The 21376-nt window shown below is 37.8% G+C and overlaps 1 protein-coding gene across 2 annotated transcripts in view; it reads right to left on the bottom strand.

Annotated features, from left to right (window-relative positions):
• The window catches only part of LOC121105845, a 145305-nt gene that overhangs the window by 69553 nt on the left and 54376 nt on the right, over positions 1-21376 (bottom strand). The window contains exon 2 of one of the 2 annotated variants that reach the window (XR_005838598.1): positions 15469-15586. Coding sequence is in view for 1 of the 2 variants with exons in the window: in XM_040644274.1 (XP_040500208.1) it covers positions 15469-16021 (553 nt within the window). In the remaining variant the exon portion in view is untranslated. Of the gene's footprint in view, positions 1-15468; positions 16847-21376 lie in introns of those variants that run through there. The other variant, XM_040644274.1, reaches the window with a different exon arrangement.

The raw sequence follows: 21376 nt of genomic DNA, 5'->3' as shown, positions 1-21376 counted from the left end.
AGCTGAGCGTGGAGCCTGATGTGAGGCTCAATCTCATGACCCTGAGGTCAGGACCTGAGCTGAAATCAAGAGTCAGACACTTGAGTCAGACCGACTGAGCCACCCAGGCACCCCTAGACTTTTCTTAAGTAGGGGGTCACACAGCTGGCAACCTGATTTATAGGACAATAGATAAGAAGCAGGAATAATTAAAAATAAACTCTTTGAGAGGCTAAAACTTATGGTACAAGTTCTATACACACTGGGTGGCACAGACAATTCTCACGAATACTCCCCTTACTCATTTGTACACACTTCAGTAAATTTAGTAACCTCCATTTCTAGCACACAATAAATTTAACAGCAAATCAAAAAGGAAGGAAAAATTAACAGTGGTCAGTACATTTAAGTGAAACGCAAAGTGTAATACTATAAAAATTCAAGAAAAGACTCACATGGTATAAGTTTCTGAAGGTATTTTAGAGACAAAAAGTTGATCAAATCATGACTATGCTCTCTGAGAAGACTATTCAGTCAAACCATAGAATGATAGTTATTTATAAGGAGTATGTTGATTCATCAGAGGATGTGTACGTATGTTCCATTACTCTGTTTAAGATGGTAAGAAAGCAGTAAGACATTTTAGAAAGGTTTCAATCCAAAATGCCTGTGATTTAAAAAGTGTGTTCACTTAAAGGTGTCCCTTATCTGGGGGAGTCATTTCATAAATCTGCTATTTCATGCAGGTGCTGTTTCCTTTAGAAAGAAGTCCATTGTCAATTTTTTTCCCAACCGTATTTCAACATCAATTATCAATCCCGTAGGTTAAAAGAGGATCAACGTGGCAACAAAGTGTTTTGAAAACAGCCTCTTGTGATTTGAAGATCAAATAAATCATTAAATTAAATTACTCTACAATCAAATGTTTATGACTGTTTAAAGTCAGGCAGCCAGTGACACTCCATAAAGGAACACCGACTGAATCATGTCATAAAATACAGCAGCCAAACTCTCTTATCGCCTTACAAGCCACTTGTGGTTCTTATATGGGGACGCTGGCTGTTCAGGTTGGCAGCGCACAATCCCATGTGTCAAGGAGCAGCTGTGGGTCTTGTATCAGCTGCCTTCCAGAAAGCAGAGGGCCAGTGGTGCAGTCCACAGGCAGCTATTCTTTCTTCCGAATATTTGATTTTTGAGTATTTTGGCCTAGTTTAAAAACACTTGGCAATTTTTAACTTCATCGGAAAGTGAGGATGAAAAAAGCTGCCCTTAACGTAGACGGGAATAGAGTTCAGAAGTTCTGAAAAATTAACACGATTTAATGCTAAGTTTGCCAATGTCGAAAATAACAAAGCACAGTTTATAACTTATGGCCATCGTCCTTATTTCTTGGCAAACAATAGCATTTCCATTTCCCATTCCAAATTGAGCTAGACAGCTGAAGAGTGAATCATATTAGAAAAGTACATTTCCTCTTGGACTATCTGAACATGCTCAGATTTGTCAGACTCTCGTCTACTAATTTAATAAGGTTTGGTTTTATTTGTTCTTCCTTTATCAGAAATATAGATGGATTTCTAAAAGAAAACCCCACAAGACCTGGTCTCTAATATATTGGCAAACTCTGGGAATTAAAAAAAAAACCCAATAGCTATAAAAATTTATTTTAAAAGCTGTAGGATGCTCTATTGACTGGGAACTTGAATAGAAAAAAACAAAGAAACAAACTTTATCGTATGGCTTAGGGACACAATGGCTGCCATTCTTTGTGAGAGGTTGTGAAGGACACAAAATTTGTCCCATCAGTACAGTATGATTTTTAAAAAGTCATAGACACTGAGGGTTTGAAGGGATCTCAATGGGTGATCCCGGACCAGCAGCACTGGCATTGCCTTGGAGCTTGGCAGAATTGTAAATTCACAAATCTCGCCACCTCAGGACACTTAAATCAGAATCTCTGGAGGTGGAGCATGGCAATCTGTGTTTTATAAAGCTCTCCCCGGTGATTCTGATACACCATTTTTTGTTTGAGATCTCTTTCATATCACTGCTGAGTCACTGCACCTACATGAAATGTACAGAGAGGCATTCATTATCTTCCAACGCAACCCAACCCATAGTTGGACAGCTTTGATTTTTCTGATAAATCTTTCTAGTATTAAGCTGATTATCTGCATCCCTGAATCTCTCTTCTGTGGTCCCATGAGAAGTCACGCAAGCAAGCCCAGTCCGTTTTCCTTTGCTGGGATGTGAGATAACCCTCTGTGATGGTCAACAGCAAGGACAGGTTCTGGGCTTGAATGGAGACTTTATCATTAATACACATGTGACTTTCGGCAGCCTATCTGATCTCTGAGCTTCAGCTTCCTCATCTGTAAAAGGAGAATAATATTAATATCTTCCTATATACCCTATAGGCTTGTGGTGAGGATCGCACGTACTTAGCACATGGTGAGCACTCAATAAATGGTAGTTTATGATTATTATTGTGTTGACCCTTTTAAATTTTTAAGACAGCTACCATGTTGTCTCTGAGCCCGTCTCTTTTTAAACCAGATGTCCCCAGTTCTCTCCACCATCCATATTATGATGTGATTTTGGATTCTCTCACCATTCTATAAATAACCTTTTCTATAAATAACCTTCAGTCTCTATGTCAATGTCCTTATCAAAGAGTGGCTCTACAAAGCCAGATCACATCTTATCTCTGCATCATAGAACACTACAATGGCCTTTTTATTTTAGGTGCTATTTTTCTGTCAACATAGCCAAACTTAGGTATTTTGACACTTGTTTCAGTCTATGGACTCATGTTGACCTTGCTTTCAACTAAAACACTAAAGTCTCTTAAAATACCTATTATTTTTAATTATACAAATGGCACACATCTGATAAAGAAGTAAAGCAATGCTACTGATATTCATTATAGAGATAACTATGGTAAAAATTTTGGTATGCACCTTTCTACAATGTAAAAAAAATTCATGTAGTAAGTTTCGTTGAACATAGCCAAGAGCATGCACTCTGAAATACTGGCTAGCTGCTTAACATTTGAAAAGTTGCATAATCTCTCCTAATCTTCCACTGGGAAAGTGGAAATAATAACATTTACCTTATTGTTATGAGATTTAAATGAGATACTGTTTGTAAACCACAAAATATGATTTCAGAAAATGGCACTCCATTATCATCATCATAATTACATAAATTTCATGTATATTTTATATAAAAAAAGAATTATACTTTCTGATTTATTGCTTTCTTTTAAAGGTATATTGTGAATAGCTTTCTGTTTTGATAAGTTTATTTTTTCTATTTTTGATTTTGAAATTATTAACAACTCACAAGAAGTTGCAAAAATACTACAAAGAGGTCTTGTGTACCCTTCAGTTAGCTTCCCCCAATGGCAACATATTACCTACAATGGTACATTATTCAAATCAGAAAATTGATATTAGTATACCATTAACTAGACTGTAGATCTTATTTACATATCACCAGTTTCAATACATTTATTTCTATAAATTCATTTGAAATTGCTGCATATATAAAAAACCTCAATGTATATACCCATTCCCACCCTGGGACATTTATGTGTGTACAAATGTCTATGTGTCTGTATGTGTTGCCACTCTTAACAGTGCTGTGATAGTCTCTTCACATGCTAGGAAAATGGGTATTCCCAAGCAAAGGAATGAAATGGGACCTTTATCTTTCACACTTAGAAAAATTAACTTGAAATGGATTAGACTTAAATGTAAGACCTGAAACTGTAAAACTTCCAGAGGAAAACATGGGGGAAAAGCTCCTTGACACTGGTCTTAGCTGTGAATTCTGAATATGACACCAAAAATTCAAGCACCAAAAGCAAAAATAAAAAAGTGGTACTGCATCAAACTAAAAAACTTCTGCACAGCAAAAGAAGCAAACAACAAAATGAATAGGCAACCTATGGAATGGGATAAAATATTTGCAAACTATCTATCTGATAAAGAATAAATACCCAAAATATATAAGGAACTCGTGCAACTCAATTACAGAAGAACCCAAATAATCCGATTAGAAATGGGTGGAGGATCTGAATAGACATTTTCCAAAAAAGATATCCAACTGCCAACAGGGACATGCTCAACATCACCAATCATCAAAGAAATGCAAATCAAAACCACAGTGAACTATCGCCTCATACCTGTTCGGATATGTATTTTTGAGAAGACAATAGGTAAGGGTTGGTGAGGATGTGGAGAAAAGGGAACCCTTGTGCGCTGTTGGGAATGTAAATTGGTATAGCTGCTATGGAAAACAGTATGGAGGTTCCTCAAAAATTAAAAATACAGCTACCATATGATCCAGTATATATACAATCTCCCTTCTGGGTATATATACAAAGGACACGAAAACCGGATCTCCAAGAGAAATATGTATACCCATGTTCGTTGCAGCATTATTCATAATAGCAAAGATACGGAAACAACCTAACAACCTAAGTGTCCATCAACAGATGAATGGATAAAGAAAATGTGGTGTACACACACACACACACACACACACGCACGCACGCACACACACGCACACACAATGGTATATTATTCAGTCATAAAAAAGAAGGAAATCCTGCCTTTTGTCACAACGTGGATGGACCTTGAGGACCTTATGCTAAATGAAATAAGCCAGTCAGAGAAAGACAACTACCATATGTTTTCACTTACATGTGGAATAAAAAGCCAAACTTATAGAAATATAGAGTAGAATGGTGGTTGCCAAGAGCTAGGGGTTGGGAGAAATGGAGAGATGTTGGTCAGAGGATACAAACTTCCAGTTTTAAGATGAATAAATTCTGGAGGTCTAATGTACATCATGGTGACTATAGTTAACAATACTGTATTATATATTTGTAAGTGGTTAAGGGAGTAAATTTTAAATGTTGCCACCAAAAAAAAAAGGTAATCATATGAAGTGATGGATGTGTTAAGTAACTTTATTTGTGGCAATCATTTCACAATATATATGTGTGTATCTATATATGTGTGTGTGTGTTGCATATCTTAAACTCATGTATGTGTCAATAATATCTCAATACAGCTGGAAAAAGTAAATTCTGCGATTAATATTCTAGTAGCTAAACACTATGTGCATCCTTAATTATTGAAGAAAATTCCTGGAAGTGTAATTTTTAGGATCAAAGGTTTGCATGGTATTATGATTTTCTTTTATTTACTTATTTGAGAGAGAAAGAGAGAGAGAGCGTGAGCAGGGGAGGCGCAGCGAGAAAGGGAGAGAATCTGGAGCAGACTCCCCACTGAGCGTCTGCTTGATTCCAGGAGCCTGAGATCATGACTGAGAGGAAATCAAGAGTTGGATGCCTAACCAACTGAGCCACCCAGGTGATCGTGTTATTATTTTCAACACATGCTGCCAAAGTGTTGCTGAAGGACTTAGGAGGACTACCATTCTCTCTCGATCATCTTTATCTATTTGGCAGATTGAGGGATTACTGTTTTAATTTTCACTTTTTTGATTAATAATGAGAATAAACAGTTTTGTTTATTTATTAATAATCTATATATCTTCTTTGTATGGTTGTCAGTTCAAGCCCATTCAAGCCTGACTCTTTAACACACACACACACACACACACACACACACACACACACACACACTGCTCCATGCTTCTCCCATCCTGCATTTGTGCACAGTGTTGTGTTTTTGTTTTGTTTTTTTATGAGCCAGAGTGCAGGAACTTACATTTTCCCCTTTGTAATCATCTTGTTAAATTCAGCCAAATGTTTCAGCTTTTTGGATCCTGAGTCTCATCCTGTGTTTGCTGTCCTTTCTGGTTTGTTTCTAGCTGCAATTCTGATAAATTCACAAAATAGCTTTTTATTCTCATTTTTGCAAAGAGCGTCAGCAGGACAGGGCTCTGCACAGAGCCTGTGCCCTCCCTCAGGAACTGGCCTTGTCTTGACATCAGTCCATTAATTCGATGGGTTTACAGTGTTACTTTCTAGTAGACAGGGCTGTCACCACACTGTCGGACTCCAGAGTTCTCTCAGCTTTAGGATTAATCACTGCAACTCTGTGTTCAGGTCCAAGGAAGCAACAGAATTACAAAGTTTCGATTTCTCTTTTGGCTATAAATTTCTAAGAAGTTGGTGATGGTATCTCATTCATCTCTTTATTGTCTCTCTTCATCCCTCCCCCAGTTTCTTCCATAGCAGGCATTCAATCTAAGTGTATAAAATGGAATATAAACTTTCCTGGCTTTTTGCACATAGGGACAAATGATTCACCTCCTTTCCTTCCCCCTGCAGTTCGGCCTATCTATCCTACATCCAAGTAGCCCTATATGCACAATAAAACTGCAATTACCTGGACTCCAACAAGAGAAACCTCATGTTATACACTCCATTGTTTAAAAACGGGGGGGGGGGCGCCTGGGTGGCTCAGTTGATTAAGTGGCTGCCTTTGGCTCAGGTCATGATCTTGGGGTCCTGAAATTGAGCCGCTCCTCAGGCTCCCTGCTCTGCGGGGGCCTGCTTCTCTCTCTCCCTCTGCCTGCCACTCCTCCTGCTTGTGCTCTCTCTCTCTCTGTCAAATAAATAAATAGAGCCTTAAAAAGGGGGGGGGGGAGTGAAATTGCATAAAAAATCCTTATAGCCTGTATTTTTTAAAGAGTATTTTTTTTGCTTTCTGTAATTATGGATCTATAAGAGTTTATTATTGAAAGATAAAACTGAGACACTGACAGTTTCTAGGTCATAAAACAAATGTGAAATTATCTTCTATGATGAGAATAGCAGCCCAAATACCTTAACAGATATTTCTAAGAGGCTCGAAACTGAAAATTAAACTTCTGGTTATTCAAAATACATCAGTCGCCAACATTCTAATTAATTGAGGTTGACTCCCCGCTGAGGGCAAAGCCCGTTGCAGGGCTTGATCCTGTAACCCTTAGATCACAACCTGAGCCACCCAGGCTCCCCTAAAATCTGCATTTCTTGCCTCAGCACTTTACAAACTGCATCCTCACAACAAAGAAATGCGTAGGACCTTTTTAGAGGAACAGAATTTACACGATCTTCTAATGCTGAGGTCAATTACTTTTAATATCATACTTATATAATAGGTACCGTGATTAAGCCAGATTTAAACTCATAATACTTAGAGCTCTTATTCAAATAACACGACAAAGACAAATTTAGAAATCTACTATAAATAAAATCACAAAACAGTGATGTGATGGATGGTCTGTTTGAACTTTGGGTTCAGGATGGGAAAGAAATATTTATGTTAACCTGCTTCTTTTGATTTTGAGCACTATGAACCATGGTTTGAATCATTATTATTATCATTATCAATATCATTAGTTTTCCTCTTAATGATCTTGTATTTCACAAGATCATTTGAATCCCAATCATTTGAATATACCCCCCAAACAATATTAAAGACTCTAAAAGAGTTGCTTTATAACAAATCCTTCACAGTAGGTTTGCTATTACTCTCACTGCTAATACCTAATGAGATGGTACGTACAGACCAGGACCCCACAGTAGGTCCATACCAGGGTAAGCATGGTCTTGGCTCCTGCGGGTGGGTTCCATGAGTCTGGTTTCCCTTTATTACGACACACTGTGTGATGGCTGCGTTTCCCCACCATTTTTCGCTACTTAAATGACTCTGAACCTCTAATTTGTGCTATTTACTTTGAGGCTTATTGGCTTTTCATGTGGTGAGAATGAGACTGTAAACAAGAATAGAGCATGGGACCTAATATTTCCTGGTGCTGGTTATAGGCTGGTCATCCAGATCATCTCAATAAATGTTTATATTACACTTAAAATTTTTTCATTTAAGTGAAAATTCCAAAATAAAAATTTCTAAGACAAATTTATGGGTTTCAGACACATTTTTTTATACAGCTTTATCAGGATATAATAAGAGAGAGAGAGAGAGAGAGAATGAACAGGGGGAGGGGCAGAGGGAGAAGAAGAGGGAGAAGCAGACTGAGCAGATAACCGGACACAGGGCTCGATCCCAGGACCCTGGAATCATGAACCTGAGCCCAAGGCAGATGCTTAACCAACTGAGCCACCAAGGTGCCCCTATTTTTCTATCAGTAAAGAGATCACTGGCTTATATATCTCTGGTTGCCACAATCCTCACCTATTATTCACCTGTAAAATGGGGATAAATAATAGTATCTGTTTCATAGAGAAGCCGGGGCTAGGAGTGAATAAAGTGAGGCAAATACAACATTTAACACAGATTCCAGCTGGGACCACCATCATTGTTCTTATGAGTCCATGTGAAATTTAGAGGAGAGAGATATCATCTTGGATTGGTCTGGTCTAGGAGGGATTCCTACATAAGTGGATCTTAAAGGACAAGTAGGTGTTTGATGCAGAGGAACAGAGTAAAAGTATGATACTGAGGTAGAAGAGAGCACTGTGGCAGTAGGCTACAGGGGATTGTGAAGAGGAGGGTCAGGTGCAATGTGAGGGTGTGTGTGGCGGTGGAGCCCATATGGAAGCTCATTGAGACCTGAACCAAGGAGTTGGGACTTTGTTTCAAAGGTACTGAGGAATCAGGGAAGATCTTGGATTGGGAAATAATGTGAACGAGGTGGGACAGCTTATAATGAATAACTCTTCTATAGGTAGAGGAGAAGTAAGCAATCATCCCAGGTTCTCCTTTACTGTAAACTCTTTTTTTTTCTTTTTAAGATTTTATTTCTTTATTTGGCAGAGAGAGAGAGAGTATAAGCATGGGGAGTGGCAGGCAGAGGGAGAGGGAGAGGCAGACCTCCCGCTGAGCAAGGAGCCTGACACGGGGCTTGATCCCAGGACCCTGAGATCATGACCTGAGCCAAAGGCAGATGCCCAACCAACTGAGCCACTCAGGCACCCCTACTGTAACCTCTTGATGACTTAAACCCAAAACACAAAGCCAAAACACACATAGAAGATGGGCCAGGAGCATGAAGGAGGAAAGTGAAGCTGGAGAATATCTTCCTCCTCCCCATTGAACTGAGAGCCCACATTTCATTTTTTGGTGTTTTAACCAAGTCAGCTTTCCTTTATCTCTAGGCCATGAACCGGTGTGTGTATGTAGTGTGTGTGTGTGTATATATATATATATATATACACACACATATATTTTTAGCAGGGTATAAGTTTATGCAAAATTATATTTTTGTTATCTGTACAAAATTTACAGTGATTTTAATGATTTATGAATTTGTTATAGTTGGTGGCATCCATGTCCCTTTTACTACTCTTTCCTTAAATAAATAGATCATTGTGGGGACTCCAGCAAGATGTGGGCAAGCAAAACCTAGCCTCCTTTGCAATACGTGAAGACAGGGCATCAAATATCTAGACTGGAACAGTGACTGTTCCCTTCCGAGAAGAAACGTGTTCCATACTTTGCTACAGTTGTCATCATTACTTCCTGCTATTCTCCAACCCCGAGCCTCTGTGTCAATGATGTTTATCATCACACTAGTGCTATTGTTTTGTTTCTACTCAGTTCCATATATTGATTTCCATTCCTTACTTGGCCCTGTGGGCATTTTAGCTCATGACTCATGGATAAAACTGATTTCTATTTTTCCTATCTGAAGTTGAATTTTTATAAGTATTTCTTCTAAGTATCCTACGACAAGCTAAAAAGCAGCATTAATTATCCTAAATTCTGAACAGCTACGGTCAGGGCAACTCTCAGTTGTAACTCATGTGTACCACCTTTCTTGGCCTGGCTAGTTCTGTGCATTCATTGAGAAAGGAGATCTGCCACGGGTTGTTTTTGATCTGATGGCTAGCCAACAGATGCTGTCGAATCATGCCCACATGTGCTAAGTTGTCACCTCTGCATCCCTGTTTATCAGGGAGTTCATTGTACAAGTCCCCTGTCTACTGTTATGTCATATTTACTTGCCCAGATAGATAAAAGTCTATGACCAGATGAACAAATTCTTAGGAAGGTGCTATTTTTACCCAATTCCCTAAACCACATATGAGTGACAAATATTTCCATAGGATTAATGAATAGGTGTTTCAGTCTCCTCCACCCTTATTAAATACTAGCTTTTTCTTTCATACTTGGAACTCTGTTGAATTTGTGGATGAGAAACATTTTCCATATGTAATGAATCCAAGGACTTTTTAACCTATTAGATTTTGTTGCATATATTGGTCACTCTTTTAAGGAATTGTTTCCAATTCAGCCAAAAATCAAATACCCTGAGAATCTGGTACTCCTTCATTTAGAGTATTTTCATATTTTTGAATAATAAACATAGGGAATAGTTCCTGATAAGATCAAGAATTGACCAAGGGAATCATGTAGCTTTAGCCATCCTTGTTTTTATCATTTGCCAAAAAATTTCCTTAGCTTCATAGAAACCACATAGAAACCAAATGACTTGGTTTTCTTTCCACTTCTCTAGGCAACAAACCAATTTTTTAGTTTCCATGGACACCTAGTTGAGCAACAGTCGTTAGATCTGTAAAAACTGCTATCTGAATTGGAGTCTGACGGTGACCTACCCATCAGCATTGTGGCAATTCAGGCTTGACCCTCTAAAGGACCAATATACGTGAGATTGCACGTGAGCATCTGGGACAGTGCCAAGTTACTTTCTCTGGCTCCTTTCCAGTTTCTTAACTTGTGGAAGTTCACAAATTATTATCAATCTTATCTTGATACCTACGTAGTTAGGAAGCTCCAAAATCAGCCAGTGGGAATGGTGATAAAACAGGTCTGGTTGAAAGACATTTACTTTTTACTTGGTTAAGCAAGAAGCCTCACATACTGATGGCTATGTTAATTCAGTTGAGAAATAATACATATTTGGAAACGCTTATGGAAAGCCCAAAATACACTTGAAATGAGAGAAGTCAGAGGCTCATGTTTTAGTGCATACGAAGGATAGCTTTGAATCTAAGCAGTCACCAGAAAGTCCGCCCTACTCCAGCTCAGCAGAAATAGAAGACGAGATTGAATTAAATTGTCCTGTATCATGTACTAATTCTCCAAGTCCTGCTGCCTCCCAGGCTGGGATAGAATGAGTGATTATTTGAAAAGACTCGTCTGGTTTCCAGGTTTTGAATATGTTGTTCTTTGCTTTCGCTTGCGTTGTGTAAAATTCTCCATTTCTCAGTTGCTCCAAAATGAACAATTTAACAACTGAATCTTACAGACCATTAATCAGTATTGCAAATGTTGAAGAAGAAAGGCACTGAAAAACAGTGAAAGTGATACTTTAATTGGCATTAGGGGACACAACTTTGCCATAAGTGTGCTAGACCTTTACAGGTGTGGTATTTCTCTCTTCTCGGTCTCTGTCTCCTCGTTCATAGAGGAAGAGGGACGGTTGCTAAAATTCCTTCTAGCACTGATGTTGTATTACTCAGTGAAAAATCAATTTGAATTCCACATACAACAGAGGCCATGTCACAATCTTGAGAGATCTAGCTCTTCACAGGAATGGAATCTTCAGGTCACAGGAAATTGAATGAAAGAATTCATTTCGTGTTTCCCAAAAAGCCTCTAATCAATTCTATTTTTCTTTGTGCTATAAAAGGTTTCCATGAATACCATAGAAAATGGATTCCTGGGAGAAAAATAGGTATTTCTCAGAGACCTTTATTTTTGGTTTGCTCCTAGAAATTTGAGGTAGACAAATAGAAATGGAATTAGAAACATAATTTTTTTTTAAAGAAGAGATAGTAATTGGATGGTAGCTAGCTATGGGAAATCGGCCAGAATTTTGTGGATGTATAAGGAACTGATGAATGAGGTGACATGTTGTCATTAGTAAATCAGGAACAGGATAAAGATTTAGGGAAATGGTACCGGGAACCTTTTAGCTTTCCAAACCCAAGGACACATTTACCTCCCATAGTTCTTTGACAGCTCCTTAATTGTGTGCAAAGTTTCCCATTTTACTCAAGTAACCTGGGCAAATCAGGAGGGAAAACCCTCCCAGGTGGAAGTAACTCCAGAAACAGAGCTTGGGCAATACGAGCATGGTGTGTGGAGGCAGTACAGAGTTTGTTTAGAGTTCAGGTGCAGATAACAGAAACCACTTCAGCAATTTTAAGAGAATTGTGGCACAGAATTGTGGAGAAACGTGGAAGAGAAACCAAATGAAGGGAGAGTTACTCAACAGGATCAAAAGCGGCTATGTTGTCAAGTAAGATCAGTGCTGAGGAGTGTCCAGTGGTTTTGACCATTAGGAGACCTTTGAGGTCCTTAGCAAAGGTAGGCCAAGGAGTGAACTGCTGTGGGAGTAATCTGTTTTTTTCGGGGAGTGTGGCTCTGAAGGGAAGGAAGGTTTTATCAGAACAACACAAAATAAAGGGAGATTTTGATCTTAAGCTGCAAGAATCTTAAGCAGGTCTGGCTGCTGAAGGAAAAGAGCCAATGTTTAGGCAAGACTTAAAGATAAAAAAAGAGACAGATACTCAATACTGATGCCTACAGATTTGGAGGAGAAAGATCCAGAGGCTTAAAGGCAGTGCTGGCCTTAGATAGGAGGAGAAGTATGTGTTTCTTACACAAGGCAAAGGAGGAAAGCATGAGTGAAGAAGTAGATGTGTTTGTAAATTGAGGAAAAGAAGGGAGTAGAAATCACAGCTGATAGATGACTTTCTTGATGATAGAAGAAACAGATCATTGTTGAGAGAAGGGAGAATGGGTTGGGGGTAAAATTTGTGGGGTAAGAAGTTTGAGGAAGAAATAGGTTGGGGGAAATGAGCCAGAAGTGATCAGAGACCCATATTAGAATTGCTAAGTAAAATTCACCTGGAAGAAATGGGGAGATTTCTGAGGAAAGGCATAAAATAATATCATAACTGCCATGACCTTGGGATCTTTGGTCTTTTAGAAAGTGGCAGTCAGTACTCAGAATGGTCATGTTCTTCCTTAAAATATATTTGTTTTGGAGCTGTCCACCTCATGATTAGGTAAGATGTTTAAATCATCATCATCATCACCTGATGATCATCTATTAATAACATTAATCTTTTATTTCTCCTGTGTCTTTGAGTGCTTTGAATAGGAATGAGACAAAATAGCAGAAGTGTATTATTAAATAAAGAATTTTCTAAGAACTTACATTATGAAGTATTCTTCTGTGACTGTAAGTCATCGTTTTAGGTTAAAACCAATTTAAGATTTGAGAAATCTCTCCAACAGATTGAGTTAAGGACATGAAAGGATATTCAACATTATTAGTCAGTCATCGGGGATATAAAAAATAAAACCACAATGAGATACCACTATATACCTATTAGAATATCTAAAATTTAAAAGACTGAACATACCAGGTGCCGGCAAGAAGGTGGAGAAATTGAAACTCTCCTGAACTGCTGGTGGGGATGGAAATGGTTCAACTACTTTGGAAAACAGTTTGGTAGCTTCTTAGACACGTACACCCAGGGCACCTGAGTGGCTCAACTGGTCGGGTGTCCGACTCTTGGTTTCTACTTGGGTTGTGATCTCAGGGTCATGGGATTGAGCCCTGCGTGAGGCTCTGTGCTCAGCAGGGAGTCTACTTGGGATTCTCTCTCTCTTTCTCTGACCCCCCCCTCTTGCTGTCTCCCTCTCTCTCAAATAAATAAATATTAAAAAAAAAAAAGGAACACACACACACATATCATATGATCAAGAAATTTCATCCTCAGACGCTAAACATTTGTTTATAAGTCTTTGTGTAGACCATCTAAAAGAAAAATACATATATGGCTACACGAAGACACACGCAATGTTCATAGCAGTTTTATTTGTAATAACCAACAACTGGAAACAATAATCCCCATCAAAGGTGAATGGATAAATACATTATGGTATATACTGTTCAGCAAGAAAAGGAAATAAAACTACTGATTGCACAGCAGCATAGATGAATTTCAAAATACTTATGATGAGTGAAAGAAGTCAGACAAAAGAGGGTACACAGTGTATTGTTTCATTCATAAAAGAGTTTAGAAAATCCAAACTGATCTAGCACGACAGAAAGCAGATACGAGGTTGCCTGGAGATAGCAGGAGGGTGGGAAAGGGCAGGAGGGTGGGATTAAAAAGAGCACAAGAAAACTCTTGTTTTCTGGGTGAGGCATATGTTCATCATTTTGACTGTGATGATAGTTTCACAGGTACATTCATAGGTCATAACTTACAAACTGTAAGTTTAAATATGTGCAGTTTATTATACTTTAATAAAGCTGTTACAACAAAAGAAAGAACATGTGTGTTCAAAAGTTGGAGAAGAATTTAATTATGTTATATAATAGTGAATTTTTTGAACACTGTAGCTTTTAAAAATCATGCTTTTGAAGAGTAGTTACTGTCATCAGAAAATGGTCATAATTTTTAGATACAAGGACAGTTCTGCTTTATTTATAACAATCCACTCAAATTTGTTGAATGTTAAATGAATGCTACAGTGTTAAATTTAAAAAAGCAAGCTATGAAAAATGCATTTATAATTTAACATGATCCCAATTGTGGTGACCCTCTCTGTCTCTCACAGCTGAAAAGAGATACTTCAAAATGTTAACATTAGTTGTCTCTGTTAGGTGGAATAACATACGGTTTTTATTTTCCTTCTTATGCTTTTGGGTTTTTCTAAAGTTGAGCTTCCATTACTTTTGTGAGCAGACTAAAACCTAATAAATTCTCTTTTAAAAGATTCTTTCTCACCCAGGGAATTCATTGATACAAGCATTTTTGGAAAATATATCAGTCTAACTGAGCCACGGAGCATCTTTCCTTGCACTTTCTGCACAGCAACATGCTACCAAATGCTAAGGGGTTTTAGCTGGGATGCTGGATGTGCCAGAAAGAAAGGCAGTTATAGGAGTTCCAGCCTGCAGTCAGCATATGAGACACAGCCTAGAAATGCCTACTTATAAAGAACCAGCAGAAAGGGAAATTAAGGAACACTCCATTTATAATTGCACCAAAACCCATAAGATACCTAGGAATTCACCCAAATGAAGAGGTGAAAGACCTGTACTCTGAAAATTATAAAACACCAATGAAAGAAATTGAAGAGGGTATGGAGAAATGGAAAGACATTCCATGCTCATGGACCGGAAGAACAAATATTGTTAAAATGTCCATACTACCCAAAGCAATCTACGTATTTAATGTAATCCTGATCAAAATACCAACAGCATTTTTCACAAAGTTAGAACAAACAATCCTAAGATTTGTATGGAACCACAAAAGACTCTGAATAGCCAAAGCAACCTTGAAAAAGCAAAGCAAAGCTGGAGGCATCACAGTTCTGGACTTCAAGTTATATTACAAAGCTGCAGTGATCAACACAGTACGGCACTAGCACATAGACACATAGATCAAGAGAACAGAATAGAAAACCCAGAAATGAACCCACAACTATATGGTCAATTGATCAATGGTCAATAAAGCAGGAAAGAACCTCCTTATAAATACATTTTATGAAGCTTCAGCAGTTTGCTTACCTGTATCATTTGACCACCAGCAGTCTCTTGAGAACACAAGGTCAAAGACAAGGAGGATAAATTCCCCCAGGGGCCGTTTCCAGCGCAGCTCTGTCAGGAAATGTTCACCAAAGATGTCCTGATGAAAAAAGCAGAGCAGTTGTACATGGGTATTCCTGCAAAATGTACATAATTCCTCAGGCTTCTCTCGGTCAATGGTGAGCCTTGAATCAGAAAGAAAACCAGGGTAGATGTAGGCCTGCAGCGTGAGGTCAGAGGAGGGAGGAAGGACTATGAAAGTGACAGTCAAGGGGGTCTGAGGAACTGGGAAAGTTCTCTGCATAAGGATGACTTTATTACTGTCCCCAAAATATGAGGGACGTGTGTCCCGAGAAACATCCATTCTGTTTTTCTGCCTGTGTGGACAAAGGCAGTGACTGGACATTGTGCGCAGTGAGGTGTGATATGGCAGGAGGTGTAAGGCTAGGGCCAATGGAGAGATGGTGAGACCTGAGATAGCCCTCTTACATTGCTTTGCCAGGACACTGGGATTGTACCTTACAGCCTGAAACATGAAAATTAAAAATAAGATGTCCAGGGGCACCTAGGTGGTACAGTTGGTTGAGGGTCGACTCTTAGTTTTGGCTCAGGTTGTGATCTCAGAGTCATGAGACAGAGCCCCGCATCTATCAGGCTCTGCCCAGAGTGGAGACTTGAGACCCTCCCTCTCCCTCTGCTCTTCCCTGCTGCTCGCTCTCTCTCTCTCCCTCAAGTAAATAAATAAATCTTAAGAAAAAAAGATGTCTGCGTAACATGAAAATTACAAATGAAATGGAGCTTGAGCTCCAGTGCGTTGGAGAAGTGTCAACCCTCGGGGCATCTTGGAGAAGGCGAATAACAGCTTTTCCGTTTTGTAACAAAACATGGCCTCCGATAAAACTACACTGCCAAAAGTGGGAAAGAACCAGACTGGAAACAGTAAAAAACAAAACAAAACAAAACAAAAAAAACAACAACCCCGAAGAACTCGTGGTGGAAAAAGCACAGGACCGATGTGCAGTGACTGGGAAGGGAAGGGAAGTGGAAGGTGATACGCACGCGGACTATATGGGCAACCTGAAGAAACATAAGATTGTCCAGAGCTTGTTGAAATATTTCTTACTTTTCAGAAACTGGGTAAAGAAAAAGATGGTACAAAAAGAACATCTTTATCTGCCAGTGAATCCGATAATAGCAAATCAGAGAAGGATCTATTGCTGACAGAACAAGAGGCTTGTCAGACGTCAGTCAAGGATCTCAAGCGAGTAATGGGCACCACAGTCAGCAGTGGAGACTTCATGTTTCTTGTGAAATGGGAGATTCAGATGAGGCACACTTAGCACGGATAAAAGAGGCAAGTATGAAGTGGTGTCAAATTGCAATCCCCTTTTATGAAAAGAGACGAACTTGGCATTCTTGTCTGGAAAATGAAGTTCAGTAATTGTTCACAACTACATACGTAATTATATTATATAATTATTTATTCGATTCTACATAAAATCTGGATCTTGAGTTTTGATTTATGAGTGTGAAGAAATAACTACATTCGAATGAAAGACAAACTTGGTATCTTTGTTCTGAAATAGTATTGCGGGAGTTGGGATTTTATCTGTAGCACTGGTCGCTTTGGACAAATAAATAAAGCTTTCTTAGTCGCTTCCTTTATCAGGAAAGAACATTTGATACCATGGTATACTATTTCCTCTGCATTAGAGATAGCTTTTTCTAAATGTTGGGGAACATCTCCATAGTCATTACTCAATCAGAATTTTTGTTTAACTCATATATGCCTAAGGACCGTCTGAGATTTTTTTTGTCTTTTTGTGGGAATGCGCATAAAATACGCATATAGATGGCTTTCTTTTTTTAACTTTCACCAAAGCCAAAACAAAAACACCCTTTCACAACCATGGACAAACCTGTGTTTTTGGAATGCCATCACTCAAAGCAACCTGAGAAATAAACCACTTCGAACTACGTTGAAAACTTTTCCTGATGCCTTAATATTTCTAATTAAATAGATGATTCTGTCATTAATTGAACAATTTAAGTGTTGTAGGCAACTCAAATTGGACAATTTAAAAATGGCCTTATCAGAATTCATATCTGTAATTACAGTCATATAAATGCAGGTTTATTTGCATAACCCCTAACAGGAAAATTTGGTCAGTTCCAACAATCTCCCCTTGCCCCCAGAAGAGAAAAGTAGGCAAATTCTGGTGCATTTTAATTAGCCACACAAAACTTAGTCAAATGGACATCTAAAGGTTCCTTCTAGCAAAACTTTCCTTTACAAGGAGTTGAAATCCCTGGGCTATATCGACTAAAAGGTTAATGTGTAAGACTTTGTTCATGGAAACCTAATCAGATGGTTAGAGATGTTGGCAATTTGAGATCTGCTGGAATGAATGATTGAACAAACTTTTGTAATCTAAACTATTGATCTGCATGTTTTTCCTTACCCATAGCTTATTCTTTACATGTGGGCTCAATCTTTTCAGTATTTGGGTTATGGGGTCAGCAGAAGCCTGGAAAAACATAGCTTCGTAGTAATGAGAATGCTATCCAACTGTGTATTGTTTATTATAAATCGTGGTGAACAGTGGTCAATAGTTCTATATTTTAAAAAATGAATATGTGAACTTTACTTTTGAAAATCATCAGTAGTTTTTAACATTTTAGCTTTTAATGTCCTCCTTTGTTAATTATTTAAAGAACTGTAAGCAAACATTTGAAAATATATTTCTTCAAATGTTCCTGGGACCCATTATAACACTTCTGCTATGGGAATGATTTCACCCTTTAATCTATCAGCTTGCAAATTTATCTTTAGGTGGTTAAGTATTCTGTGTGTGCCCCCTCCCCTAAAATTTCCCTAGAATTTTGAGGAAAACCACTGGTTACTCCATCATAGCTCTTCAGCCTTCTGGAGTTTACCCTTAGCCTCTGTACTTTCTCAACTGGATCATCAGGCCATAGAGGCTACCATCATTGGGAAACTATGGGAAGGCAGTCCCCATTGCCTGCCTAGGGTCGGGGCACCAAGTGGAACAGGGAGTAAGGAAAGTCTTCTACCTAAGAACAAAGTTTTAGTCACCACAGACAAGAATCATTATAGATGTGCTTTTCTTTGGGAACATTGTCATACATGTAGATTAAGTTCTAGAATGCTAGGATGATAGTGTTTAACCATTTATTTGTGGTTAAGTGAATTTTAGTGGCTCACCTGGGGACTGAACTTCTTTGAAAGTTGTTATATACATGTGCATATATGTTATATATCTATTATATATCTAGTTATATTTTTATATAAAACTTCTGTTGAATAGTCATTTAATCTGAACCTTTGATTAAGAACAACATATTGCCAATTACACTTGATGGCAGAATTTGCCACATTTAAAATTGAAAGAATGAGGTGATGTAAGAGTTACATGTTCAGAGAAAAATAATGTTTTTTTTTTAATTATGCCACCCTATTATAAAATCTGGCCATTGGTCTGAGTTCTTTCATCTTACAAATTGTCCTTAACATTTAGTTGAATAACAGCTAATGCATGGTTCTCTCTACCAGGCTCTTACTGAATCATTCAATTTTGTATGGGTAATAGTTGTTTCACAAATAATTTAAGTCTTTTCAGTATTTAAAAAAATGTTTTTGTACCTCAGGTGAGTTCCACACATTTGTGAATAAATAATTAGTGAAAGTCTGAATGGGATATTGATTAAAATATGTTTTTAAGACATTCTTGAAAATTTGAAGACTCTTGGTAGTATCGGTATTCAAAAATGAGATGTCCATAATTACTTTGAGGAGAAGATTTTTCTAAAGTCTGCAATAAAAGAATTTAGGAACTCTGAAATAAAACCTGGGCAATGTAGTTCTTGGAAATGGATTTTAGGATACATTTAAAATGGCATTTTCCACACTTAAATCCTAGGATTTATTTCCAACAACAGTTTATTAAGGTATGCTTGTCAATAGATCATTGTTCTTTTTAAACATAGTTTTAACCCAGGTGAGAAGTTGATTGTTGCATTAGTTTTTGAGTTCTGAGGATTACAGATATGTGCCATTTATACTCTCTTGCACACATAGAGGAAAAAAGTAATTTTGAAACAGAAAACTGCTTCATTCCATAAGCATGCCATTAATGCATGATCCAAGATGTCATAGTTTGGATGAGATAATCAAATTCCTAGATGAATCAACTGAAAGCAGCTGCTTAGTTTAGAAATGATTTGGAGATACGTAAATTGAAGACAGTTGATTGAAAGAAAAAAATGAGTAAGTGTAAGGTTATTACTGAAAATGCAGAATGTTTAAAAATCATCATGACTGTTAGGTCAATTAAAAAATGTTATGCTCATTCGTCTTTCAAAGAACTGCCTCCAAATGAAAGTACAGCTCTAGTTCTACTATTAACATGTTTGATATCGACAGATGTACATGCCATCATTTTGAGACTATGCATTTGAAACCCTCGGGAATCATCATAGAATGAATGAACTAACATTCTTTGAAAATACCAGTCCAAGAAAGTTTGCTCACAATAATAATTCATGTTTATAAGGTGCCTTTCATTCAACTCTTAAGACTCTGTGTATAGATGTGTTTAAATATGCATGGTCATATATCACTGTCTTCATACATCACAGCCCAAATGTTTCAATTCCATGGACATAAAGCAACTCTTTATTTCGTGTGTGAAAATGCAATCTCTACCCTTGCCACACAAATTCTCTACAAATGGCACCTTCTTATTTATGCTTCGATATTGCTTGTGCTGAAGGATTGTTAATGCAACCTTTTCTTAAAGCAATTCTTAAAAACTTCTTTAAAAACAAAACACCTGTGTTTTCTGGCAGGACAACAATGTATCAGCAAAAATAGCTTTATTTAATGACTGAGTGTGGTTAGCTAGCGCCCCATAATTCATTTCATAATTGGAAAAAAATGTAACATTTGCTGACATCATCTGAGTGCTGATCTGGACCCATTGAACAGGGAGTTTTCCAACAAAAATGATTTAATTTTCCACTTCACAATTCAGGAAGAATTTAGGATTAGGGCATTCATGGAGTCCAGAAAGGATTTTCATTTTCAGGATTATAGGTCAAAATTTGGACAGGAAGGAAGACTAGAACATAGTTTAATTTCCAAGGCAAAATTTCATCTGTAAAATTTCACTTCCTTTTTGTATACTGATACCAGTCTGAGATCAAACATATTAAACTCCGAAGGAAAAAAAATGTTAGAAATGGATGAGGAGAGATAGAGTTACACAAAATTCTATTCTGAAAGAGTTTCTTAAACAAATATGTACTCACTTGATTCCTGTCTACCCAGATCTCCAGTTTATTTTGGAGTTGGCAGTGGAAAATACACATGAATTGCATCAATGATTATTTAAAAGTGATGCATTATCAGTTGTAGTGGCATTATTTGATATTGATATGGCAATGGGTTCACAATTTTATATATTACACTGCAAATATGGGTAAAGAATATCTAACCTAATCTTCCTTAAGAAAGCTCATCTTTATATCAGAGAGGAGGCAGAGGAACTTATTTCTAAAGTTGTCATCATCAGTATTTTTGTCTCATCTCACCTAAACACTGTCTTATGAATACCCTTAATTCTCTGTCTACTCTTGGCTGGACTTGTCTTCCAAAGTCATGACCTGGGTTAAATCCATCTATCTGCTGAGGCTGTGATGGCATCTGAGCAGCTGAAATGGCTGGGAAAAAAAACAAAAACAAAAAAACCCACAACTGTGTGTCTTGGTCTCTCTTGAAGTTCCTATGGCCGCAAATCTAAGCTGGGCACTCAACATGTCCAGAATCTCACTCAACTTTAATAATATTTTCACCTTCCTACATTCCTAT

This window comes from Ursus maritimus, unplaced genomic scaffold (assembly GCF_017311325.1).
Source record: "Ursus maritimus isolate PB19 unplaced genomic scaffold, ASM1731132v1 scaffold_3, whole genome shotgun sequence".
Lineage (NCBI taxonomy): Eukaryota > Metazoa > Chordata > Mammalia > Carnivora > Ursidae > Ursus > Ursus maritimus.
Note: the sequence above shows the minus strand (reverse complement) of the source record. Positions and strands in the feature narration are given on the sequence as shown.